A 25,036-nucleotide genomic window follows, 5' to 3' on the forward strand; every position below is an offset into this window, starting at 1 on the left:
ATGTGTGTAGGATTGCCAACCGTCCCTTGAAAAACAGAATCGCCCCGTATTTATAAACTAAAGTATGTCCCGTATTGAGCTGAAAAGGGACGAACTTTGTCCCGTTTTACTGTGAGAGTCAGAAAATAGTAAATGGAAAATTCATTGAGCTGTTGAGTTCATAAGTTATTTTGTTCTGTTTTACTACAACTGTAGCTACAGTCATGGCCTTTGAGGCACAAAGATGTTTACAAGTTTTCTACAGACTTTCTGTTTGCACTTTTGTTATTGCACTAAAAATGTGCACTATTACAGAATGGATGTTCTGCTTTCTTTCTATTGTTTTATATTCATTTATAGAGTTTTAAGTTAAGCAGGACATGTTTCTGTTTTAGAAAGATACTTATTTTATTATTTTGTATTAAAGTGAATTGCTGGATAATAATTTGTTTTCCATGTGTTCATGGCATTCAAAAATATGCATCTAATTCAATTCAGGTTGTGGTTTCACTCCCAAAAAAAGGGGCTAAAGAAATTCACCACGCCAGGAAGGGTGAAGGCAATCTATGAGGTCTCCCTTATTTATTTTTTAGGGAGTTGGCAACCCTAAATGTGTGACCCGTTCCGGCGTGCGGGCCTTTGCTGCATGCTGAATCTCAGTTGCATGTACACATGTGCACAAGCAGGGTTTTAGGAAGGAAAACAGCGCCCTCTGCTGGATGCTTTAAATGATTCACTTCGTCAGTCTTTACATGTCCCAATTAGCAGTATTTAACATTTTTAGTTGGTGTAAAGTTTTAAATGCTGGTTATTTGTCTATGCTCCACTCATATGTGATGAGTCCCTGTTTCTCTCACCTGGACGAGGACACGACTGCTGCTTTGCCGTCTGCCTGCTCGTCCTCAGCCTCTCGCGTGATGAAGGCGGAGGGGGTTCTTCCCGGTTTGGGGGTTCCCCTGGGTCCTGGGGCGGCGGCGCTCTCCCTGAAGACCCTGATGTGTCCACAGAGGGTCTGCAGGAAGGAGGTGATGTCGATCTCCTGCAGCGATTCCTCGCAGTAGTCCATGGCCAGCAGGACGTCCTGAGAGCTGATGCTGTAGGACTGCTGCAGGCTGCGGTACACACCTGAGGGGCAGGACGTGAGGATCTGCTCAGAAGAAGCTGCGCATTTGTGCCGTACAACCACGGGACAAAATATCACTGCCATTAAGGCCCCGTTTACACGTACCAAAATACGGTGGTGTTTTCATGCGTTTTGGACGTTCGTTTATATGAAAATAAAGCTCAAAGTCACCAAAAAAACGATCAGTTCTGAAAACGGAGGGAAACGGATATTTAGGCTTCAGAACGTCACATTATGTGACAGAAACGTCACCACACTGCAAAAACTCAAAATCTTAAGAATATTTGTCTTATTTCTAGTTAAAATGTTTCATTTTTAGTCAAAAAATCTCATTACACTTAAAACAAGAATCATCACTGGAAAAAAGTGAAAATCTACTTGAAACAGGTGAAAATTGTCAAATAAGTTATTTATCTGGTGATGACTGGTAATGAGATTTTTTTGACTAAAAATTAGACATTTTAACTAGAAATAAGACAAATATTCCTGGTAAGATTTTGAATTTTTGCAGTGCAGCGTCATGTGTGCGACCTGTGTTTACAATTAGTTTGGCCACCGTCAATATTTTCTTGTATTTTACCTGTTTTATATTCTAAAGTCACACTTAAAAGTAACTCCACTTCTATGTCACTCCAAAGGAAAGACTCTCGTTCATCTTGGAAGTAACTGGAAGTTACTCGTGTCATTTGTTGATGTTTTTTTCCAGGATTCTGATTGGCTAGCATGACTTTATCTTCTCGTTACACTGCCCCCTGTAGGTTTGGCTGCTCATAGCACCTTAACAGTATTTATGCAGGTTCGTGTAAATGATGGTATTTTTCAAAACGTAGAGGGGGAAATATCCGTTTTGTAAATACCCGGCTATGTGGAAATGTGGCCTAAACGTCCTTCCATCTACCCAGACCTAACCAAAAGAAATCAAGACAAGCTTCCAACTATCAGGTCCTCTCCAACCGATCTACATCTGAACTTTGGATATAGCTATTGATATCAATATCAAGCTGGAGTCAGAGAAGGAAAAGTACTAAAAGACAGCCGACAGGGCTGCGCTAGAGTAGGGAGCTGGTGAATGAGTTTGGACAGTTTTGCATTTAAAAAGTTGTTGATTGGAATGTAAACTGACAGATCTCTCAGACGTCGAATTGGAATTTTTCCACATTCTGAAAAAAGCCATGACAATGACTCCAGCCAACTCCATTTCCAAACTGTACACAGCTATATCCCTTAGCCACTAATAGCAACGCTCTTTACATCAAAGCTAAATGGGAAAGGGAATCACATAATAGATGCGTGTATGAAAGGAGAAATAGCTTGTGGATGACAATGATGGATTTGCATCTAACTTTGGGTCAGGTGACCTATGAACTGTCAATCATCCATCAAACTCCACAATGATCATGTTAACATTATTTCAGATAGATTTGTCTGGACATTTCTCTTGTGGGACGGGAGAAGAAACAAAATCAATGCATCTCTATTATTGTGCAGCATAAATTCTCAGAGTTTTGCGGATGGGGCGGGAGGGGAACACACTCGCGATTGCTGTAATAATGGTCAGAAATTCAGCGGGATGAAAAAAACAGTGGTGCGCAGGTCTGTAACGTGTGTGAGCCCGGCGTGTTGCTGCTGAGGGGGACGGAGGGAGGATGGAGGGAGGACGGAGGGAGGACGGAGGGGCGGAGGGGGGACGGAGGGTGGACGGAGGGGGGGCGGAGGGGGGGCGGAGGGGGGACGGAGGGGGGACGGAGGGTGGACGGAGGGGGGGCGGAGGCCTCACCTCTCACGTAGCTCTGGTGGTAGTGCTCCTGCAGCAGGCTGCAGTAGCTGGCCAGGTCCTTGTGCTTGTGCGGCTGGGCCAGCAGGTCGGTCCAGGGGGATGAGCTGCGGTCCTGGGACAGGGACCTGGACGGGGACAGGACAGGTCAACAGGACAGGTCAACGCACACACAAACACACGCTCCGGCTGGTGTCTGCGTCCCTCGTGGGGGGGAGAGGGAAGAGGCCTGCATCACAAGCACCCAAGCGGAAGTCTAAATGATTGATCAGCTAAAGAGACAGAAAGACATGAAACAGGTGTTTTTCCCAGCAAGATCCCTCCAGCCCGGGGGTCGGCAACCCACGGCTCTCTAGCGCCGCCCTAGTGGCTCCTGGAGCTTTTTCAAAAATGTTTGACCTTTTTTTTCCTTTTTTTTCTTCTTTTCCTTTCCTTTTTAATCTCAACATTTCAACTTTTTTTTTGACATTTCGATTTTTTTCTCGAAATTGTACTTCAACATTAATCTCAACATTTTGACTTTTTTCTTGACATTTCGACTTTCGCAATTTGCCTTCATTCTAAGGCTTATACAAGACTTTTCTTCTTTTGCGGCTCCAGACACATTAGTTTTTTGTGTTTTTGGTCCAATATGGCTCTTTCAATATTTTGGGTTGCCGACCGCTGCGCTAAAGAGACAGAAAGACGTTAAACAGGTGTTTTTTCCCAGCAAGATCCCTCCAGCCTGCCAACTGCAGCACAGCTTCATCTACCGGGGACATGCTCCAAGTCATGGCTGATTTCATTCTTAACTTCTTCTTCTCAATCGGGAGGATGGAAATAAATACAATAAAAGTGTTATAACTGGAAATAAGGAGAAGTGAATGACAGTTGAAGATGATGATATTAACGGGTAGGGGTGTAACAATATATCGTACCACGAAATTTCGCAAAAAAACGTCACGATACGTGTCGTGGAGGTGACAAACTGTAGCGCGATATTGGGACAAATGTATCCAGTCAATACAAGCAGACGCTGATTTCTTTTTCAATGTAGTGATGTTGTTTTAACACAAGAGGGCGCTCTGAGCTAGTGGTGACTAATCTGCGCCGCACCCCCCTCTCCCATCTTTCCAATGCTCGTTGTTGCAGTGGAGTGTGTAGCGTAGGATTTACAAGTAGAATGGAGAACAGCATAGCAATAGAAGACAACCCCGCCACATTTAAAGGAGACCTATTATGGATCTAATCCCTATTTTAAACAGGCCTTGAATGTCTTAAAAACAAGCTTTTGATTGTTAAATCTAAAGCTAAATAAATTATAAATTCAGCCTCTGAGCCATGTCTTTATCTTCCCATTCTCTAACCTCATTATCTATGCAGGATTCTGAGTGGGCGGGGCTATGATAATGAGGCTCTGTGCTGATTGGCTGCCTGAATGACGCCATACACCACTACCAATGCTCCTGTGGTGACGTCACGACAGGAGCAGAATCTGAAACGAAACGAAAATGCGATTTACAACGGTTGGCCTCCGATGCGTGAAACCACGCCCACAACTAACTCTGCCGGCAAATTAATTTAATTTCTATACAAAAAAACAATATATATGTGTGTGTATGTGTTATATATAGATGTATATATAGATATATATAGATATGTCATTCTGATTATAATTAAATAGAGTTTAGGGGGTAGGATTTAGTAAGTTTTTACTTCTTCTTACTCCTTTTCCAGCATGTTAATTATGATGGATGCATGTTTTTTTTTATATTTTTGTCTTTTTGTTTTCTTATTTACATTTATTTATTATTGATTATTATTCTTTTGTTTTGTTTTCACTACTGTTTCATGTTGGAAATAAAATTTCAATTCAATTCAATTCAGATCCAGGGTTAGGAGGCAGAGGTGGGACTGGTGTCACGGTCTGGGGGTTTGGACAGAACTGCAGCGAAGGCCGGGGGAGGAAGCAGGAGCAGGTCCCAGCTCCTGCTCTCTGAGGGACAGTATCTGTGAAGCCTGGAGCAGCATGAGAGCAGGAGGCCAGCAGAACCAAGCAGAGCCCCGCCCAGCAGGACGCAGCAGAGACAGCATGGAGCTGAACTACCTCAGCTTCACCTCCTCCCAGGATGCAGCATCGGGACTTCTACCGTCAACCGTGAAGAACCAGAGACACAAGGTAACAAGTATTAAAGCACAACTAAACAGGACTTCAGCACTGATTATTGACTTCCAGGGTTTAGGTCAGGGGTCAGCAACCTAAAATGTTTTAGAGCCATATTGGACCAGGAGCCGCAAAAAATGAAAAGTCTTGTATAAGCCTTAGAAATGAGGCAAATGGCGAAAGGCAAAATGTCGAGAAAAAAGTTGAAATGACGAGGAAAAAGTCGAAATGTTGAGAAAAAACTAGGCCACATGTCTGTTGGTCGTGGAATTACTGGATTTATTTCTGAGCTACAAACCACTTATTCTATCAGTTTCCTCCAGAAAGTCCTAGTGAAACGTTCTCAAATTCACCCCTGAATCAAATCTGAGCGGTTGGAGCTCTAACTAAAGGGTGCCAATAACACTAGTGTACCAACAGCAGCTGTGGATTATGGGTATTGTAGTATTTACAGCCATCTAAAGGACAAAACAGTCAGGAATAAGAGCTGCCTCACAGCATTAACCTGAAGCTAAACTAAATATAAGACAATCATGACCAATCAGTTATTGAGAAAACTGTGCTTAATAATTTGGATGGTAAGAAACACACAAATAGATTCTATAACCTTTTTGCAAAATATTCAATAGAATCAGCATCAGATAGATTAAATGCTAGGAGAACAGACATACAAGATGAGATAAATGAGAGAGATTGGGGATTGGCGTGTTTAAAGGCCCAAAATAATTAAATTAACAAAAGATTTAAATTGCTGCAGTATAAATGGTTAATGAGGGTTTACTTAACCCCTGTTAAACTTTACCATTATGGCCCTAACATTCCAGATGTTTGTGTTAAATGCCTGACTGAAAAGGGAACTTTGATGCACTGCTCATGGGAATGCCCGAAGATTCTGTTATTTTGGGAAGAGGTCGTCAAATGTTTATCACTGATGACCAAGTTTAACATTCCTTTGATGCCAAAAGTCTGCATACTTGGAATATACCCCAAAGATACTATCAACACAACAAAGCAATCGAAAATGACTGATTCTGGACTTCTCCATGCAAGAAGATTGATTGCACTGGAAAAATGCTGAACCCCCATCACTTGAATGATGGAAGAAGGAGCTGATGACGGTTCTTGGACTGGATAGGTTGACTTATATTGGCAAAGGTAAAGAGACAGAGTTTATAGATATTTGGGACTCATGTATGTCTTTCTTAACCAACGAAATGGATAGCACTAACTAATAACAAAACCTACACTGGCAATGTGAATGTGCTGATCCTGCCTTTTAATTTACGACATTTTATCAGTTTGATGTCTGTGTGTATGTGTGATTGTTTGAGGGGATATACAGGACTGTCTCAGAAAATTACAATATTGTGATAAAGTTCTTTATTTTCTGTAATGCAATTAAAAAAAACAAAAATGTCATACATTCTGGATTCATTACAAATCAACTGAAATATTGCAAGCGTTTTATTATTTTAATATTGATGATTATGGTTTACAGCTTAAGATTAAGATTCCCAGAATATTCTAATATTTTGAGATAGCATATTTGAGTTTTCTTAAGCTGTAAGCCATGATAAGGAATATTGAAATAATAAAAGGCTTGCAATATTCCAGTTGATTTGTAATGAATCCAGAATGTATGACATTTTTGTTTTTTTTAATTGCATTACAGAAAATCACAATATTCTAATTTTCTGACAGTCCTGTATATATGTATACATATGTGGAAAATGTTTGTACATTTGGCATACGTTTTGATATGCATGTTTAACTTCAATAAAAAATATTGTTAAAAAAAACAACCTGAAGCTAAACTGGAGGCTCGTGTCTTTAGATGATCCCAACAACATCAATATTTGTGTATTTTCTGCATTGCTTGCTGCAGACACCTCTCTCTCACTTTCTCTCTCGACTACGACGTTGGTGTTTTCATGACTGTTACACATTACAGCTGCAGCTACAACGAATGCTGGTCCAAACCAACCTGAACCATCACCTCCAGACTGATCTGATCCTAGCAGAGCAACAGAGACGTGTCCTCACCCCCCAGACGGCTCTGACCACCCTCTGTCCCGGAGTCTCACCTGAAGAAGATGTCCCTGGGCTGGCGGCTGGAGCTGGAGCCGGAGCCGGAGCTGGAGCAGGAGCTGGAGCTGGAGCTGGGGTGCACCAGCTGCTCCTTCAGCTGCTCCAGGGAGCAGTTGTACACGTACACGGGGCACCGGAACTGGCTGCCCTCGCCGCCGCTCTGCTGGGAAACCTGCCGGCTGAAGCTCATGTGCAAGTCTTCCTTCTGGGGTTCAGAAAACTGGACTCCCTCTTTCTCTCCCACATCTGGAAAAGGCACAATACTTGATGTTGTTCAGCCGTTTCTGCTGCGTGTTCATGTGAAGACTACGGAAGAGTATTAGGGCCAGGCAGGAGACAAATCAAAATAATATTTTAGAGGAGGAAGATTTTTTTTTTCATTATGCAGTTTGAGAAAAAAGTCGGAATGTCGAGAAAAAAGTCGAAATGTTGAGAAAAAAGTCGAAATGTCGAGATTAATGTTGAAGTACAATTTCGAGAAAAAAGTCGAAATATTGAGAATAGTCAAAATGTCGAGAAAAAAGTCGAAATGTTGAGAAAAAAGTCAAATGTCGAGAAAAAAGTCAAAATGTTGAGAAAAAAGTCGAAATGTTGAGAAAAAAGTCGAAATGTTGAGAAAAAAGTCGAAATGTTGAGATTAATGTTGAAGTACAATTTCGAGAAAAAAGTCGAAATGTCGAGAAAAAAGTCAAAATGTCGAGAAAAAAGTCAAAATGTCGAGAAAAAAGTCAAAATGTTGATATTAATGTTGAAGTACAATTTCGAGAAAAAAGTCGAAATGTTAAGAAAAAAGGCAAAATTTCGCGAATAAAGTTAACCTTCTGAGACTATAACAAACATGTGACTGTCTTCACAAAATGCCTCGTAGGCCTATAGATGAACTGGTGAAACTGTACTGCAGAATCGGCTTCAGTAACAAAGAAATTCAGTCTAAACTCTGTCAGTCGCTCTCCTAACTGGATTTGATGGGGCAGAGGAGACATTTCCACTTTATTCACCAAATTGTATGTCGACTTTTTTCTCGAAATTGTATTTCAACCCCCCCTGTTCCGGAAGTGCAGTTTCGACATGACTGAGCTGCAGCTAAAGGAAGTCAGAGAGGTTGTCCACAAAGCAAGGGCTAGCTCTGCTCCCGGACCAAGTGGCACTTCATACAAAGTGCACAAGAACTGTCCCAAACTCCTACAGCGTCTATGGAAACTCCTGCGAGTGTTCTGGAGAAGGGGGAAGATCCCACATCAATGGCGAGTGGCTGAAGGGGTGTGGATCCCGAAGGAGGAAAACTCCACCCAGCTAGACCAGTTCCGAACCATATCCCTGCTGTGTGTCGAGGCGAAGGTTTTCTTCAGCGCCATCTCAAGACACCTGAGCACCTACCTGGTAAAGAACACTTACATCGATACATCAGTGCAGAAGGGTGGCATACCAGGAATGCCAGGCTGTATGGAGCATACCGGTGTGGTGACACAGCTAATCCGGGAGGCCAGAGAGAACAAAGGCAACCTGTCAGTGTTATGGCTCGACCTGGCAAATGCTTTCGGCTCCATTCCTCACAAGCTGGTCCAACTCACACTGACGAAACATCATGTCCCCAGCAGGTGTAGAGACCTCATCACTGACTATTACGACAACTTCAGGATGAGGGTTTCCTATGGAGCAACGACATCATCTTGGCACAAGGTAGAGATTGGCATTGTCACAGGGTGTACCATCTCTGTGACACTGTTCTCCCTAGCCATGAACATGCTCATCAAGTCTGCGGAGCCAGAGTGCAGAGGGCCTCAATCGAGATCCGGACAACGGCAGCCACCCATCAGGGCATTCATGGATGACCTCACAGTCACCACTGAATCAGTCCCAGGTTGCCGTTGGATTCTAAAGGGTCTCGAGAAGCTAGTGGAGTGGGCCCGGATGAGTTTTAAACCAGCCAAATCTAGATCTATGGTGCTGAAGTGGAGGAGAGTGGAGGGTGGAGGACAAATTTAAGTTTACCATCTCCGGCAAAGCCATCCCTACCATCTCAGAGAAGCCAGTCAAGAGCTTGGGCAAGGCTTTTGACAGCTGTCTGAGAGACAAAACATCAGTTCAGTCCACTTGCACTGAGTTGGATGGCTGGCTGAAAACTGTGGACAAGACAGGCCTTCCTGGGAAGTTCAAAGCCTGGATCTACCAGCATGGCATTCTCCCCAGGATCCTGTGGCCCCTCCTTGTCTACGCCTTCCCAATCTCAGCGGTTGAGACCCTGGAGAGGAAGGTCAGCAAACACCTCCGAAGATGGCTTGGGTTACCGAAGAGCCTGAGCAGCATCGCTCTGTATGGGCGCAACAACAAACTGCAGCTGCCCTTTAGATCCTTGGAGGAGGAATTCAAGGTGACAAGAGCCAGAGAGGTGGTGCAGTACAGGGATTCAAGTGACCCAAAGGTGGCCAATGCTGGGATCCATGTGAGGACTGGCAGGAAGTGGAGAGCAGAGGATGCTGTCCAAGAGGCAGAGGCCAGGCTACGTCACAAAAACCTGGTGGGAGTGGTCACGCGGGGCCGAGCTGGACTAGGGTCCTTTCCAACTCCTCAATTCAACACCAAGGGGAAGGAGAGGCGGTGCCTTGTCCGGGAGGAGGTGAGAGCAGTAGAGGAGGAGACAAGATCCTGCAAGGCAGTGGGGATGAAACAACAGGGAGCCTGGACAAGATGGGAGAATGCGATAGAGAGGAAGGTGACCTGGACTGAGCTCTGGAGAGCCGAGCCCCAACGCATCAAATTCCTCATCCAGGCAGTCTATGACATGCTCCCAAGCCCATCAAACCTGCACACATGGGGCTTAGCAGAGACACCAGCATGCCCCCTGTTACAAGCTAGGAACCCTAGAACACATCCTCAGCTGCTGCACCAGGGCACTTGGAGATGGAAGGTACCGTTGGAGGCATGACCAAGTCCTTAAGACCATTGCTGATGCCATCAGCGCTGGACTTGTGTGGGCAAAGCAGTTCCGGCCCTCCAAGAGAACCATTGCCTTTGTCAGAGCTGGGGAGCAGGCAACCCCTGCCAGAAGATCATCTGCTGGCATCCTGACCTCTGCAAGAGACTGGCAGCTGCTGGTGGACCTGGAACGACAACTGAAGTTCCCCAGCCACATTGCTGTTACCACCCTGCGGCCAAACATAGTCCTCGTGTCAGAGTCACCAAGCAAACAGTGATGCTGGAGCTGACAGTTCCATGGGAAGAACGCTTGGAAGAAGCCTTCGAGAGGAAACTTTCCAAGTACGCGGGACTGGTCAGTGACTGTCAGCAGGCAGGGTGGAGAGCGAGGTGTCTTCCAGTGGAGGTAGGATGCAGAGGTTTTGCGGCTGTTCTTTGGCCAGAGCCTTTAGCAATTTAGGCATCGTGGAAGAGAGGAAGAGGAGAGCCATCCGCAGCACCAGCGATGCGGCAGAGAGAGCCTCAAGATGGCTGTGGCTCAAAAGAAGAGGGCCATGGAGTCATGTTAGCCAGCTAGCCATCTGGACACAAGCCGGGGTCTGATCAGCCCCAGTTGGGTCACCTGGAGGAGGGTGTATGATGTTGAAAGACCCGAAACACCCGATGATTCCAGGAACATCACTGAAGATGTCTCTAGAGGCATCAGTAGATGTATGTACACAGCAACATTAATCTTGACATTTCAACTTTTTTCTCCAAGCGCACAATAAAAAAAAACCTCTTTTCTCCTGCATGGCCCTAACACTCTTCCGTAGAAGACTGAACTGCACCTTTGCTGACCCACCTGAGGCGGACGGGGGTTTCCCCTCAAGGCAGTCCCGGTCCAGCCCCGTGAGACCCGTGTGGCCCTCCGGCAGGGGGGAGAGGACCGGAGAGCTGGTGGAGGCCGGGCCTCCGGTGGAGCTCCGCCGCAGCTCCGTGGCCGGGCTGAAGCCGGGCTCGGACCTCTCCGGGCTGAGACCGGGCTCGGACCTCTCCGGGCCGAGCTCGGACCTCTCCGGGCCTCCGCTGGAGCTCCAGGGCAGCTTGGTGGCCGGGCTGAGGCCGGTGGAGTCTGACAGGGAGATGCTGGGAGTCAGAGTGCTGTCCTCCTTCATGCTGGTGTTTCCCAGAGGCTCCGTCTCCACTGATGACGCCATCAACATCAGCACGTCTGCAAAACCCACACAGTTTCATGGTTACTGCTTTCAGCTCTGCCGTTATACTCTGCCTACTCCTTTTTGCACATGTAAATTAAGATATTAAATGTTAAAGTATGAAATTCTTTGTTTTGTTTTGTATTTTTTGTTTTCTTATCTTCTCTTTAATTGTTGTCTTTTACATGTACAAAATCAAATCTAACTTCCATATCCTAGCAGAATGTAGAAAGGAAAAGGCGTTGCACCTGCAAAGGTAGCGGGCAGGAAGGTGAGGAGGAGCTGCTGGGAGCTGATGTACTTGGCGTAGCATCTCCACTGAGGGGTGGAGCAGCTCCTCTCCAGCAGCAGCTGCTCTTCATCCACCAGCTCCTCGTTACTGAAACTCTGCAGGTCAGGGGGAAATCAGAACAACACGCAGCAGCCATCGCACACATCTGCTTCTACTGCTAAACAGTCATCCAGAGACAGAAGGAACACGGGGACCTGGACGCGAGGACGGACCAGACAAGGGTCTGTCAGAGGAATATATTCCTCCTGGGTTTACTGGTTTTTCTCCCAGTAAATGTAGCCTGAACAGAGCCGTGCTGGCCAGGGCTGCAAATACTAACTCCAGTCCAATCTACGGAAGAGTATTAGGGCCGAGTATTAGGAGAAAAAGGACTTGAGAGGGGAAGATTTTTTTTTATTGTGCACTTCGAGAAAAAAGTTGAAATGTCGGGAATAATGTTGAAATACAATTTCAAGAATAAAGTCGAGATTTTGCCTTTTTTCTCAACATTTCAACATTATCCTCGACATTTTGACTTTTTTCTCGACATTTCAACTTTCAACAAGTGTGTAATGAAAAAAAAAATGTTTGTTTTTTTTTATTTTTCTCCTGCCTGGCCCTAATACTCTTCCGTAGCAATCCCTCGCTTTTTTAAAACACGTAAAGTTCCACACGTCCTCTCCAGGAACTGGTCTCCTCGCCTCCCAGATGTTTACAGACAGCTGTTGCTAAAAAAGACAACCCTGTTTCTGCTTTTCTGAGATCAAAATCAACATGAGCTAATAACTCCGCATCATTTACTGGGAATAAAATATGAGTTTATGAGATTTACAGATCAAATCAAACTTTATTTATAATATATAAATAAAAAACACAGCTCAAAGCGCTTTACATAAAAAATAATCATGTTTTATAAAGCTAAAAGCTAAAAGAAAGCAGGATAAGATAGGCTATGAGCAGGGCTGCACATAAGTGGGCCGCCAGAGCGCATGCGCCGTCAAAATCCACAGTGCGCTGTCAATCTTGTGCTGCGAAGCGCTTTTGCGTACCAACAGCTGGGGCTCATATTATTGGTTGTGGCCAGACCAGAATACTAATATTAAAAAATCTATTGGGAGAGCTTTTCCCCAGAACTGCCACTCAAAGTTGGTACTGGCCAATCACAGCGCGTCCTTACTCCCCCTCCATGCTCGTTGCGGCGGTGGGTTGGGGAGGAAAAGAGGTAAGGATCAGCTCTACTGAACAAACCCCGACACGTCTGGTCAAAATGTCCAAGTATCAAGCGTCATTAAGTAATTATTTTGGCGTTCCACCACCACCAACTACAAAGAGACGCCAAACTGAACCACTACCCGAATCAAACAGAAAACGTGTGTTCGCAGAGAAGTGGCTGCATGATGTTACGCGGCGACGCGTACCGTACGTTCGCGCTCCCGCGTATCCTACCCCGTAAGCTCTGCGTTGGTGCAACGCGGAACCATAAATCAGCCAGCGTCCGTCACTGCGTGCAGCAGTTACCTGCACCAGCAAGACGCTGCTCTCTGATTATGGCTCACAGTTTATGAAAACCCCAAATAAAAAATAAATTAGAGAATATTTTATGAAATCAATAAACAATTCCATCATCAAAATTATAACAAATAAAGGTTCAACATATCTTGCTTTGCATGTAATAAGACTAGGTAATATATTAGTTTCACCTTTTAAGTTGAATTATTGAAATAGATTAACTTTTACACCATATTCTAGTTGAATTATTGAAATAAATTAACTTTTACACCATATTCTAGTTGATTATTGAAATAAATTAACTTTTACACCATATTCTAGTTGAATTATTGAAATAAGTTAACTTTTACACCAAATTCTAGTTGAATTATTGAAATAGTTAACTTTTACACCATATTCTTCACCTGAAGCAATATTCTACACCTTGGCTGATGTGGACATACAGAGCATAGCTCCTAGCTATTTCAGCTGCTATATGGTTGGCTGTCTGTACAGTCATGCAAGTTCAATGCTATTAAAGAACACGTTTTTTCATATAAAATAAACACATTTTTATGCAGTTTAGAAGTTTTGGGGCTTTTTTTTGGCTCCTGCGCTGCTTAAATTGGGCCGTCCTTTATTTCTATTTCTGAAAGTTGGCAACCCTAGGTGCAAAATATGCCATGAGCATCCCAATCTGGCCGATAAAAACTGTAACTTTTATACTGACTCTACAGACTAACACGCACCATAATTTGTTAATTCATCTTTATAAGTGAATAAATATCGTTTTGCCTATAACTTATTCCTGCAGCCCTCTTTTATCGATCCGGCGAGACGGGTCACTGCGTTTTTGGAGCCCCAAGTCACATATCCAGGGGCTCCTCTGAGCACCAGACCAAAATAGTTATGTGCAGCCCTGGCTATGAGGTTAAAATACACACTAAAAGAGTTTAAAAGTATAACATAAAATCCTAAAAGTAGGTCTAGAAAGCAAGACATGCTAAAACAACTGTAAGAACAACTTAAAACCATAAAACCTGGGTTAAAATAACAAGAACAGCTAGTTCAAACAAGGGTATACAAGAAAGACTAAAAGAAATCAGCTAAAAGCTGATTTAAAAAGGTGAGTCTTGAGCTTTTAAAAGCATCAACAGTCTCTACGGTCCTGAGGTTTCTCCGGCAGGCTGTTCCACAGACGTGGGCCGTAGTAATGAAATGATGCCTCACTGCAAAAACTCAAAATCTTAACAAGAATATTTGTCTTATTTCTAGTTAAAACGTCTCATTTTTAGTCAAGAAAATCTCATTACACTTAAAACAAGACTAATCACTGGAAAAAACAACAATTTTCACCTGTTTCAAGTAGATTTTCACTTAAAATAAGTAGAAAAATCTGCCAGTGGAACAAGATTTTTTTGCTTGTAATGAGAAGATAAATCTTGTCCCACTGGCAGATTTTTCTACTTATTTCAAGTGAAACTTGAAACAGGTGAAAATTGTCAAATAACAAGTTACTTTTCTGGTAATGACTCTTGTTTTAAGTGTAATGAGATTTGTTGACTAAAAATTAGACATTTTAACTAGAAATAAGACAAATATTCTGGTAAGATTTTGAGTTTTTGCAGTACTCACCGTGGGTTATGGTTCTAACTTTGGGAATGATTAAAAGGCCGGTGCCGGAGGACCTCAGGGTCCGCCAGGGTTTACAGGGTAAAAGCAGATCAGACAGATAAGAAGGCCCAAGACCGTTAAGAGATTTAAAAACTGTTAAAAACGTTGGTGCGATCCGTGTTTATTGACATGTTACGGAGCGTCACAACTGTCTTGGTAATCAGGGTTGTCGACGTGTACGAACACATGAAATGAAGCTGATGTGAAAAGCAAAGAATAGTTGAAGAATAACTTCTATATTAGTCCTGAGAATGGAGAAGCGTCAGCCTGTGTGGGTGTGGTTACCTGGAGAGTGCTGGTAGATCCCATCACGTCTTTGCTGCTGATGCTGGTGTGGAAGGACGTCATGGTGTCCTGTCTGTCCGCAGGTTTCAAACATTCCTCTGACACGGAGAGAAGAGACAGAAAAGACAGAGCTGGACCACACGTAAAACCCGCACACTTCTGTTATAGAGGGTCTGCAGTGACGTCTTCCCCACTGGACCAGCCCCCTTACTCACACTGAGTGGTAAAAACAGCTGCAACTAGTGGAGAAGACGGGATAACAGCTGATTATCAGCTTAAACTAAAGGCAGTTGGACTTGACAGTGACCCGTGCAGCGATCCATTTGTCTCTCTTAAGCTTATTTTTCAGCAGTCTGTAAAACGATAACTCAGATTTCTTGCTAAATCTATGAGTACAGTCGATCGCACAACAGCTCTTTCCTATTTTAGATGTTTTCCAGTTGCTCAAACTGAAAGTTTACGCTGACACTCAGTCTTTCTGACACTCAGACCCCGTCCACACGTAGCCGGATATCTGCGGGTATCTGCTAAACCGGAGATATTTTCCTCCGTTTTGACCTGTCATCCACACGAAAACGCAAATAAACGAAGGTTTAAAAAAACTCCGGGCAAAGTGAAGATTTTTGAAAACTCCGTTTATGTAGATGCGTGTGGACACACATAACCGGAGATTTGCGTTTTCGAACGTCACATTATGCGCCAAAACAACAACAAATCTGCTCTGACGTGCGACTTTTGTTTACTATAGAAATACAGATGATCCAGCATCTGTTCTCCAAGCCATTTATTAAATAAATGGTCTCTGCTCTTGACCGGCCGCTTACTGCGTTACACCGACACAGAGGGCTCCGCGGAGCCGCGGAGGCTGAACCTCCGCCGAGCCCCGCCGAGCCCCGCCGAGCCCCCCGGAGCCCCGGAGCGGCGGAGCGGCGGAGCGGCGGAGCCCGCGGAGCTTCCCCGGGAGCCGCAGATTATCTACAGGTAAGAATGCTTATGAATGTGGTCGAAAACGCAGATCTTCGGTTACGTGTGGATGCAAATTTTTTTATAAACGGAGGGGGGAAATATTCGTTTTTAAAAATACCCGGCTACGTGTGGACGGGGTCTTAGTCTTTCCGACACTCAGTCTTTCCGACACTCAGTCTTTCCGACACTCAGTCTTTCCGACACTCAGTCTTTCCGACACTCAGTCTTTCCGACACTCAGTCTTTCCGACACTCAGTCTTTCCGACACTCAGTCTTTCCGACACTCAGTCTTTCCGACACTCAGTCTTTCCGACACTCAGTCTTTCCGACACTCAGTGTGCGTAACCCCTTGTGAAGTCTCATCTGTGACGTCATGCACGTTCCCTCTTTAGGGAGATTCAGGTTTCCATGCAGTCCAGTAAGTTCCAGGACCGGCCTCACCTTTGATCACGGGTAAACTGAACGGAGCACCGTGGCCGTCTCGTTCTCGCTGCAAGATGTGGTGCATGAAGGCGGCGTGGTCCGTGGCCGCCAGGGGAATCTCCCGGTCGCTGAGCTCGTGCTCCAGGCTGCCGTGGAACAGGCCCAGCAGCAGCTCGTTGGGCAGGCAGGTGGAGCTGGGAACCTGCTCCTCGTTCTCCACAGCTGAGCACAAGACACACAACCAGCAACCAACAAACATCAGTTAGGTCGCTGTAAACATCAGTTAGGTCGTTGCAAACGTCAGTTACGTCGTTGCAAACATCAGTTACGCCTTTGCAAACATCAGTTACGTTGTTGCAAACATCAGTTACGTCGTTGCAAACATCAGTTACGTCGTTGCAAACATCAGTTACGTTGTTGCAAACATCAGTTACGTCGTTGCAAACATCAGTTACGTCGTTGCAAACATCAGTTACGTCTTTGCAAACGTCAGTTACGTCGCTGTAAACATCAGTTACGTCGCTGTAAACATCAGTTACGTCGCTGTAAACATCAGTTACGTCTCTGTAAACATCAGTTAGGTCTCTGTAAACATCAGTTAGGTCTCTGTAAACATCAGTTAGGTCTCTGTAAACATCAGTTACGTCGTTGTAAACGTCAGTTAGGTCTCTGTAAACATCAGTTAGGTCTCTGTAAACATCAGTTACGTCTCTGTAAACATCAGTTAGGTCTCTGTAAACATCAGTTACGTCGTTGTAAACGTCAGTTACGTCGCTGTCAACATCAGTTACGTCGCTGTAAACATCAGTTACGTCGTTGCAAGCGTCAGTTACGTCGCTGTAAACATCAGTTACGTCGTTGTAAACATCAGTTACGTCGCTGTAAACATCAGTTACGTCGCTGTAAACATCAGTTACGTCGCTGTAAACATCAGTTACGTCGTTGTAAACATCAGTTACGTCGCTGTAAACATCAGTTACGTCGCTGTAAACATCAGTTACGTCGCTGTAAACATCAGTTACGTCGCTGTAAACATCAGTTACGTCGCTGTAAACATCAGTTACGTCGTTGTAAACATCAGTTACGTCGCTGTAAACATCAGTTACGTCGCTGTAAACATCAGTTACGTCGCTGTAAACATCAGTTACGTCGCTGTAAACATCAGTTACGTCGCTGTAAACATCAGTTACGTCGCTGTAAACATCAGTTACGTCGCTGTAAACATCAGTTACGTCGCTGTAAACATCAGTTACGTCGCTGTAAACATCAGTTAGGTCTCTGCAAACGCCGCCTAAACGGCCTGCATGTCCCGGAGGACTGAGTCCCCTCCAGAGCAAAGTGAGGATGAATGCAGTACCTGCACTGAAGGTGAGGATGAATGCAGTACCTGCACTGAAGGTGAGGAAGAACAGCTCCACCTGCTGGCAGTTGGGGAGCAGCTGGATGAGGTCGAACTGGAAAGGAACCATGTGGATGCTGTCCTCGGAGGTCTGGACGTCTCCTGAACACAACACATTCACTTCTGACCATCAACGCTTCCATTTGAAAATAAAGATACAACTAATGTGCTTTGTCATGCAGTAGAGATGACCTGGATTCAGACTCTAGCAGGGACTTACGGTGCTTTTCCACTAGTACCTACTCAGCCCGACTCGCCTCGGTTTGGTTCTTTTCCATTAGGGGTCTAACGTGCTGAGTAGATACCGTATTTTTGCGACCATTAGGCGCATATAAACGTCTTTTATTTTTTTTTTAAATGTGCCGCGCGCCAAATGACGCAATGCGCCCATTGTATTATTATAAAGGCTGATTTATGATCCGCGTTACACCAACGCAGAGCCTACGGCGTAGGGTACGCGTCAATTTAACGCGGATCCATAAGGCGGACGTAATTGAGGCCACCATGAGAAGTTAAGGGGGAATGGGGGGGGGCGTGATTTGCGGCCGTAGTAGAGACCACCATGAGAACGTTAAATGGGGAAGGGGGGCGCGTGAATTGCCTGTGATTGCCCGGCGGCGGCTCCGTGGCGGGACACCTGGGGCGGACGGGGAGACTTGGACTTGCTACCGAGAACGAGACGCTGCTCCCGGGAGAGCTGCGCCGCAGAGGCGGACCGGAATGCTGGAGGAACCCCCCGACAGCCGACGTGTCGGCTGCCGCTCGGTCAGCGGGCTCCGTCGTTTACTGTTGAAGGATTGTAGATGCGTGGGCTGACGTGTCTGCTGGGTTGGACTGTTGTTCGGGCTTTTGCAAAAGCTGGCATCATTTCCGAGGGGCCGCACGGCACAGAAAGTGACTCGGCTGCAGCGCGGCCAGAGAGCTGCGGGGTCTGCCCGTCGCAGCTGATCAGTTCTCCCTGTCTCATTGATCAGCTCTCCAGTCTCCCGACGGCTCTGGTTGAACGGCCCGACAAACCATCTCCGATCGCGCTGTTTTCTTTACGAGATCACAAGAAAAGCACAGCAGGGATCTCCTCTACATCTGTGTTGCTGTCTTGTTTATTTATCTTTATTCCACCAACTCCAAATATTTATCATTTTTGTGAACGGCGCTAATGCAGCTCAAACAGCAGGTGTGTCCCCCCTTTAATCTGATTGGTTTAGAGTAAATCGTCCCCCACGTGGGTGGCGCTCTTATAATTGGCTGAAACAAAGGAAGACATCTGATTGGTTGCAGATCCTTTTGTGTTAAAAAAAACGTATTTGTGGATGGAGTCACGTCAGGGGTTCTCAAAAGTCACACACAAATCCAGCGCAGCTCACAGACAAAAAAACCTTTGTAAATCAGGTTATATTTGTGTGTGCATCAGAAATACATTTGTATATCTTGTCCTACGCACGTGTGAATTGTTCTGTGCATTTGTGAAACTTGTCCTGTGCATTTGTGAAACGGTGTGTGCATTTGTGAAACGGTGTGTGCATTTGTGAATCGGTGTGTGCATTTGTGAAACTTGTCCTGTGCATTTGTGAAACGGTGTGTGCATTTGTGAATCGGTGTGTGCATTTGCGAATTATGAGACTGTTCTAGCTCCATAGTGCCGACACAAACTGAAAAAGTTCAAAAGCGATTCACTTCTAAGCGTGTTCTACGTGTTCTAAGCGGAGAACACTCAACCCATTAGACCCAACAAAGACCCTTCCTTTTGTTCAAAGATTATGGAGAGTAATCCTATTGTCTTTATTGCTCTAACGTGATTACAAACCCTTCAGAGGGATGATGGGCGCAAAGTCCACTTTCAGATGGAAGCTAATGGAAATCAGTGTGGTGAAGACTGGGATCTAGACTGAGTCATGTGATTAAAGAAGATGCAGTTGTGCATGGTGTTATGGTTCACATACCGTGCAGGTCCTTGAGTCCAGCTGGTAGTGAACACGGCTGCTCTTTATTCTGGCACAGCTGGCTCAGATACTCAAACGTCATCATGGTGGACATGCAGGCCAGATCCCGCGGGAAGATCTGCAGAAGCACAGCTGTCACTTTCACACAACCCTAAAGTTAGTAAAGGTGAAGTTGGAGCGGGTGCTAGACGCGTGATGGTGACGCACCGCCTGGGGGATCTCCCGGTACGTGAGGCCCTCCAGGTGCCGGTGCTGCTCCGTGCAGCTCATCACCGTGCCGCTCTGCGGCTCCACCCAGCACTCCGTCACCAGGTTCAGCTCTCCGTCCATCTCCACCGCCTCCACCTCCGTGTCGTTGTCCTCGTCTGTGGAGAAGCTGTGGAGAACCCAGAGGACGGGTGGGAACGTGAGCCCCGGTAACCCCAGCAAAGACACACCACAATAGTGTTGTTTTTCGTCAGCCTGTTTCAGTTTTAGTTCCAGTCTAGTCTTTGGGTCCAGCTATCATTTTAGTTTTTATTAGTTTTAGTCACGTTCATTCTCCTTTTAGTCGTATCAAGTTTCAGTCGACTAAAAGTCTGAGCTTTTTAGTCTTATTTTAGTCAGAATTGTCCAGGACCATTTTAGTCTGGTTTTTATTCCTCTACGATATTGCATTATATATTTAATTATCGTTATCGTCACATGACCAGCATTTTTGTCGCGTCTCGTCTCGTTTTCCTCAGGTGATAAAGGTTCGTTGACGACGATATTTAGTCATAATTTCCATTGACGAAAGCAACTTTAGATGGATGGATGGATGGATGGATGGATGGATGGATGGATGGATGGAGTGTTGTTTTCATCAGCCTGTTTCAGTTTTAGTTTCAGTCTAGTCTTTGATCAAGCTATCATTTTAGTTTTTATTAGTTTTAGTCACGTTCATCCTCCTTTTAGTCGTGTCAAGTTTCAGTCGACTAAAAGTCTGAGCTTTTTAGTCTTATTTTAGTCAGAATTGTCCAGGACCATTTTAGTCAGATTTTTATTCCTTTATGATATTGCATTATATATTTAATTATCGTCACATGACCAGCATTTTTGTTCCGTCTCGTTTTCCTCAGGTGATAAAGGTTCGTTGATGACGATATTTAGTCATAATTTTCATTGACAAAAGCAACTTCCCACCACGCCCCTGAGCAGGGAGATGCCGGTCCTACCTGTCCTTGGTGGACGTGGAGTGAGGTGGAAACAGGATGTACTGGACGATGCAGGAGTGTCTCTCTCTGTCCGTGTCCCCCGACATGCCCTGACAACACACACATCACTCAGCAAAGCTGGTACAGGCCAGAGGAAGCTGCACAGCTGGGAGGACCAAACAACTGGTGCAGGACCAAACAACTGCTCTGAGAGACGGATTACCTTGACCGGCAGTTCCATCACCATGTTTATGATGCCGTCACCGCTAGCGGCAAAGTGAAAGCCTTCAGATACACGGATCCTGCAAATGTGCAAGCAGAGAATTCCTGTTAAAGGTGACATTTTATGGGAGAAAAAGGTCTCAGAGGCTTTTCCTGGCTGCCTGAAACCTGAAACCGCTCTGGGCCTCCTGAACAAAGGGTGAGCCATCTCTCAAAACATATCACTATTTAAAAAAAGATACAAAGAAACATTTTAGTCAAAATACAGATGCGAATAAACATGTAGATATGTACATGTATTAATATATGTAGATATATGTTAGAGCCATTTGTCATATATACAAGGTGATTAATAATTTAGATTTTGAAATATTTGATTTAAGTGTATTTTGAATAATGAACCAATGTATATAGCATATCTACTCTTATATAATTATTCAAGTATATTGTTATATCATTGCTGTCTATTGTTCTCTATTATATTGTAGTATTATAATAAAGTAATGATAATGTAATACTATGCATTATAATTACTTCTAATATTACATACATACATAGTAGCTCAAATAAATGCTGGGCGTTTGTTTTGTTTTTGTTTTGATTTTGACTATATTTATTTATATATACATATAATTTAGTATTATATCACTATATTGAACAGTTATTAAAGTAGGGGTGTTTGGTTATGTGTGTTTTATAAGTAAGTTTATTGAAACTCTGGTTACAGGTAAGAATGTATGTAGATTCAGGTGTAGGACTGGATAAGTGTTTACTTCAATCCTACTCTGTAGTACTCCGTTTGTATTTAATTTTTTTACTTTTTTGTATCTTTTTTTAACATGCATGTTCGAAATAAAATCTCCAATCAATCAATCAATCAATCGCCCCCTCCCTTTTCTCTGAGCTAGAGTCCAGACCCGTCACTACTTCCCTATTCAAGATCTCACTGCAAAAACTCAAAATCTTAACAAGAATAATTGTCCTATTTCTAGTTAAAATGTCTCATTTTTAGTCAATAAAATCTCATTACACTTAAAACAAGACTCATCACTGGAAAAAACAACAATTTTCACCTGTTTCAAGTAGATTTTCACTTAAAATAAGTAGAAAAATCTGCCAGTGGAACAAGATTTTTTTGCTTAAAGATAAATCTTGTCCCACTGGCAGATTTTCATACTTATTTCAACAGTCAAGTTTACTTGAGACAGGTGAAAATTGTCAAATAACAAGTAATTTTTCTGGTAATGACTATTGTTTTAAGTGTAATGAGATTTTTTGACTAAAAATTAAACATTTTAACTAGAAATGAGACAAATATTCCTGGTAAGATTTTGAGTTTTTGCAGTGCTCCTTCTCAGGTGAGGGGGAGGTTTGTCCACAGAAACATGACGGTACAGTACAGAGATTGGAGAGGGGGGGACTCACTCGGAGAGCATGGACAGGATGTGAGCGACGGCCTGCATGGTGACGGCCGGGCCCTGGCTGCTCTGCACGGCCCACACCCAGCGCCGCTGCAGGAAGTAGCGCGACAGCGAGGCCAGCGTGGACGAGGCCGTGCGGCTGGCCGCCATGCTGAGGGGCAGCGCGCTGTTGGACGGCAGCAGGAAGTTCTCCATGCTCAGGATGAAGGGAGTCCTGAAGTCCAGCGGCAGCTTGTCGTACCTACCAAACACCAGCACGTCCCCTTTTAGTTGTTTAATTAGGATCCCCATTAGCTACACACTGCAAAAACTCAAAATCTTACCAGGAATATTGGTCTTATTTCTAGTTAAAATGTCTCATTTTTAGTCAACAAATCTCATTACACTTAAAACAAGCGTCATCACCAGATAAATAACTTGTTATTTGACCATTTTCACCTGTTTTAAGTAAATTTTCACTTGAAATAAGTAGAAAAATCTGCCAGTGGGACAAGATTTATCTTCTCATTACAAGCAAAAAAATCTTGTTCCACTGGCAGATTTTTTCTACTTATTTTAAGTGAAAATCTACTTGAAACAGGTACAAATTTCTGTTTTTTCCAGTGATGAGTCTTGTTTTAAGTGTAATGAGATTTTTTTACTAAAAATGAGACATTTTAACTAGAAATAAGACAAATATTCTTGTTAAGATTTTGAGGTTTTGCAGTACAGCAGGACTGCAGCTATTCTTCCTGGGGTCCGCCAACATTTTAAAATAATACAGTATTAAAACTAACATAAGAAAGCAAACGAAATACATTTCCACTAGATAAAGAGAATATCAAATTAAATTAATACTCTGCAAAAAAAAAAGCAGAGACATTCCACAAAATGACGACAGCGAAATGAGAACATAAAACAAAACAAAAACACTGCACAGTTAAGAGTTCATCTGAGGGCGTCAAAAAGTCTGAAAAGCAGTCCACAATTTCATTTCATTTGTAGTCTAGAACTTCACAACTGATCTAATACAGAAAAAAGAAAGAAAAAAATACATTAGAATACAGAAGAATGCACACATGCATGAGATAAAATGACAACTTAAATTTGTTTTGCCGGTTTCCTTAGCATCTTTTCACTTTCTGTTTTCAGAACTATCATTATTATTACTATCATATTATTGCTATTATTATTATTATTATTATTATTATTATTATCATCATCATCACCATCATTATTATTATTATTATTATTATTATTATTACTATTATTATTATTTTGTGTAGACTTATGATACTTAATTTGTTTTTTTGTATATTCTATTCTGTTAAAAGGTGGGCAAGATAAGCTTTATGCTTCAAGCCCAGACCTTTTCGGTCAAATAATCACAATGTTGACCAGGGAAAAACCTGTGTTATCTTGTTTGTTGATTTTTGTTTGTGATTGACCGAAATAAATATTTACTAACTAACTAACTAACTAACATTCAACAGTCAAAACCAACTATGTTTCAATTTCCAGCAGGTCAATCAGTCTCAGCAGCTGCTGTTTCAGTGATCTCTATTTAATGTTCTAGAATTGTTACTTATACTGATTCAAAAGATGTTGCTTGTGGAAGATGAAGACTACCGTAGGTTCTTCAAGACCCTCTGGTCTCTTAATGTGCAGGTAACCCAGCGGTTAAAAACTGCTGGAGACAATGTGGAGGGATTGGTGACCACTCATATATTTTGGGATAATCAATGATATTGCCTTTTTGGAAGGGGTTAAAGGTTGAGAGAGATACAGTTATAGGAATTAATATACTATTCACCCCCAGCCAGTTTCTTTTGGATCTGACTCCTGAAGGCATGTACACCAGAGACCAGGAGCTCTTGCTACATATACATATACTTATGACTGCTGGGAAAATAGTGACAATAAAGTGGTTGAACACACAGGAACCAGAAGCTAAGGGAGGTGTGTGGAATGGAGGCTTAAACTGCTCCATTACAGATGTTTTTGTGAGGAGATGCTACCTATTGTAAGGTTCCTCTCCCACTGAGGAGAACATGGGATACGAGGAATGTCTCAACTGTCAATTTATTTATTTATTATTCTTCATTTATCAGTTTTATTCTACTTTCTAGACCCCACTGGCCCCATTTTGTTCCTGTCTTTAACACCTTCATATATATTCTGTCATGTTGTCAAGGAATGTCTGTGTTTTTCTTCAATAAAAATAAAGTTACGGTAAAAAAAAAAGAAAGATGTTGCTTAACTAATTCAAATTATTAGTTAAGTAACATCTTTCTTTTTTTTTGGAACTTTATTTTGTGTTCTTATGCTGTTTGTGTGTGTGATGTGTTTGGGAAAGTAATTCCACTCATACATGGCCCTGAACACAACAGTCCTGTTACCAGCATTACAATCACATTATGCAGCAGGATCTCCTCCAGCTGCAGGTCTGGTGATAGACAGTGTTGGGACTAACGCATTATTTAGTAACGCGTTACAGTAACACCGTTAGTTTTGCAGTAACTAACACTCATTACTTTTTAAATTCAGTAACGTTTTACCGTTACCAAGCGGTGC

General features: G+C 43.5%; 1 protein-coding gene across 7 annotated transcripts in view; it reads right to left on the minus strand.

Annotated features, from left to right (window-relative positions):
- The window catches only part of szt2 (SZT2 subunit of KICSTOR complex), a 146,417-nt gene that overhangs the window by 91,196 nt on the left and 30,185 nt on the right, over positions 1–25,036 (minus strand). For 4 of the 7 annotated variants that reach the window (XM_061737403.1, XM_061737401.1, XM_061737402.1 and 1 more), the window contains exons 16-28: positions 22,488–22,724; positions 21,064–21,142; positions 20,862–20,950; positions 19,873–20,041; positions 19,666–19,783; positions 17,714–17,827; positions 16,345–16,548; positions 14,938–15,035; positions 11,468–11,606; positions 10,868–11,236; positions 7,104–7,353; positions 2,880–3,004; positions 837–1,104 (exon numbers count right to left, since the gene is read on the minus strand). In XM_061737403.1, the coding sequence (XP_061593387.1) occupies positions 837–1,104; positions 2,880–3,004; positions 7,104–7,353; positions 10,868–11,236; positions 11,468–11,606; positions 14,938–15,035; positions 16,345–16,548; positions 17,714–17,827; positions 19,666–19,783; positions 19,873–20,041; positions 20,862–20,950; positions 21,064–21,142; positions 22,488–22,724 (2,259 nt within the window). Of the gene's footprint in view, positions 1–836; positions 1,105–2,879; positions 3,005–4,962; positions 5,002–7,103; positions 7,354–10,867; positions 11,237–11,467; positions 11,607–14,937; positions 15,036–16,344; positions 16,549–17,713; positions 17,828–19,665; positions 19,784–19,872; positions 20,042–20,861; positions 20,951–21,063; positions 21,143–22,487; positions 22,725–25,036 lie in introns of all 7 variants that reach the window. The other 3 variants (XM_061737404.1, XM_061737405.1, XM_061737399.1) reach the window with 1 other exon arrangement.

The sequence above is a fragment of the Cololabis saira genome, chromosome 13 (assembly GCF_033807715.1).
Source record: "Cololabis saira isolate AMF1-May2022 chromosome 13, fColSai1.1, whole genome shotgun sequence".
NCBI lineage: Eukaryota > Metazoa > Chordata > Actinopteri > Beloniformes > Belonidae > Cololabis > Cololabis saira.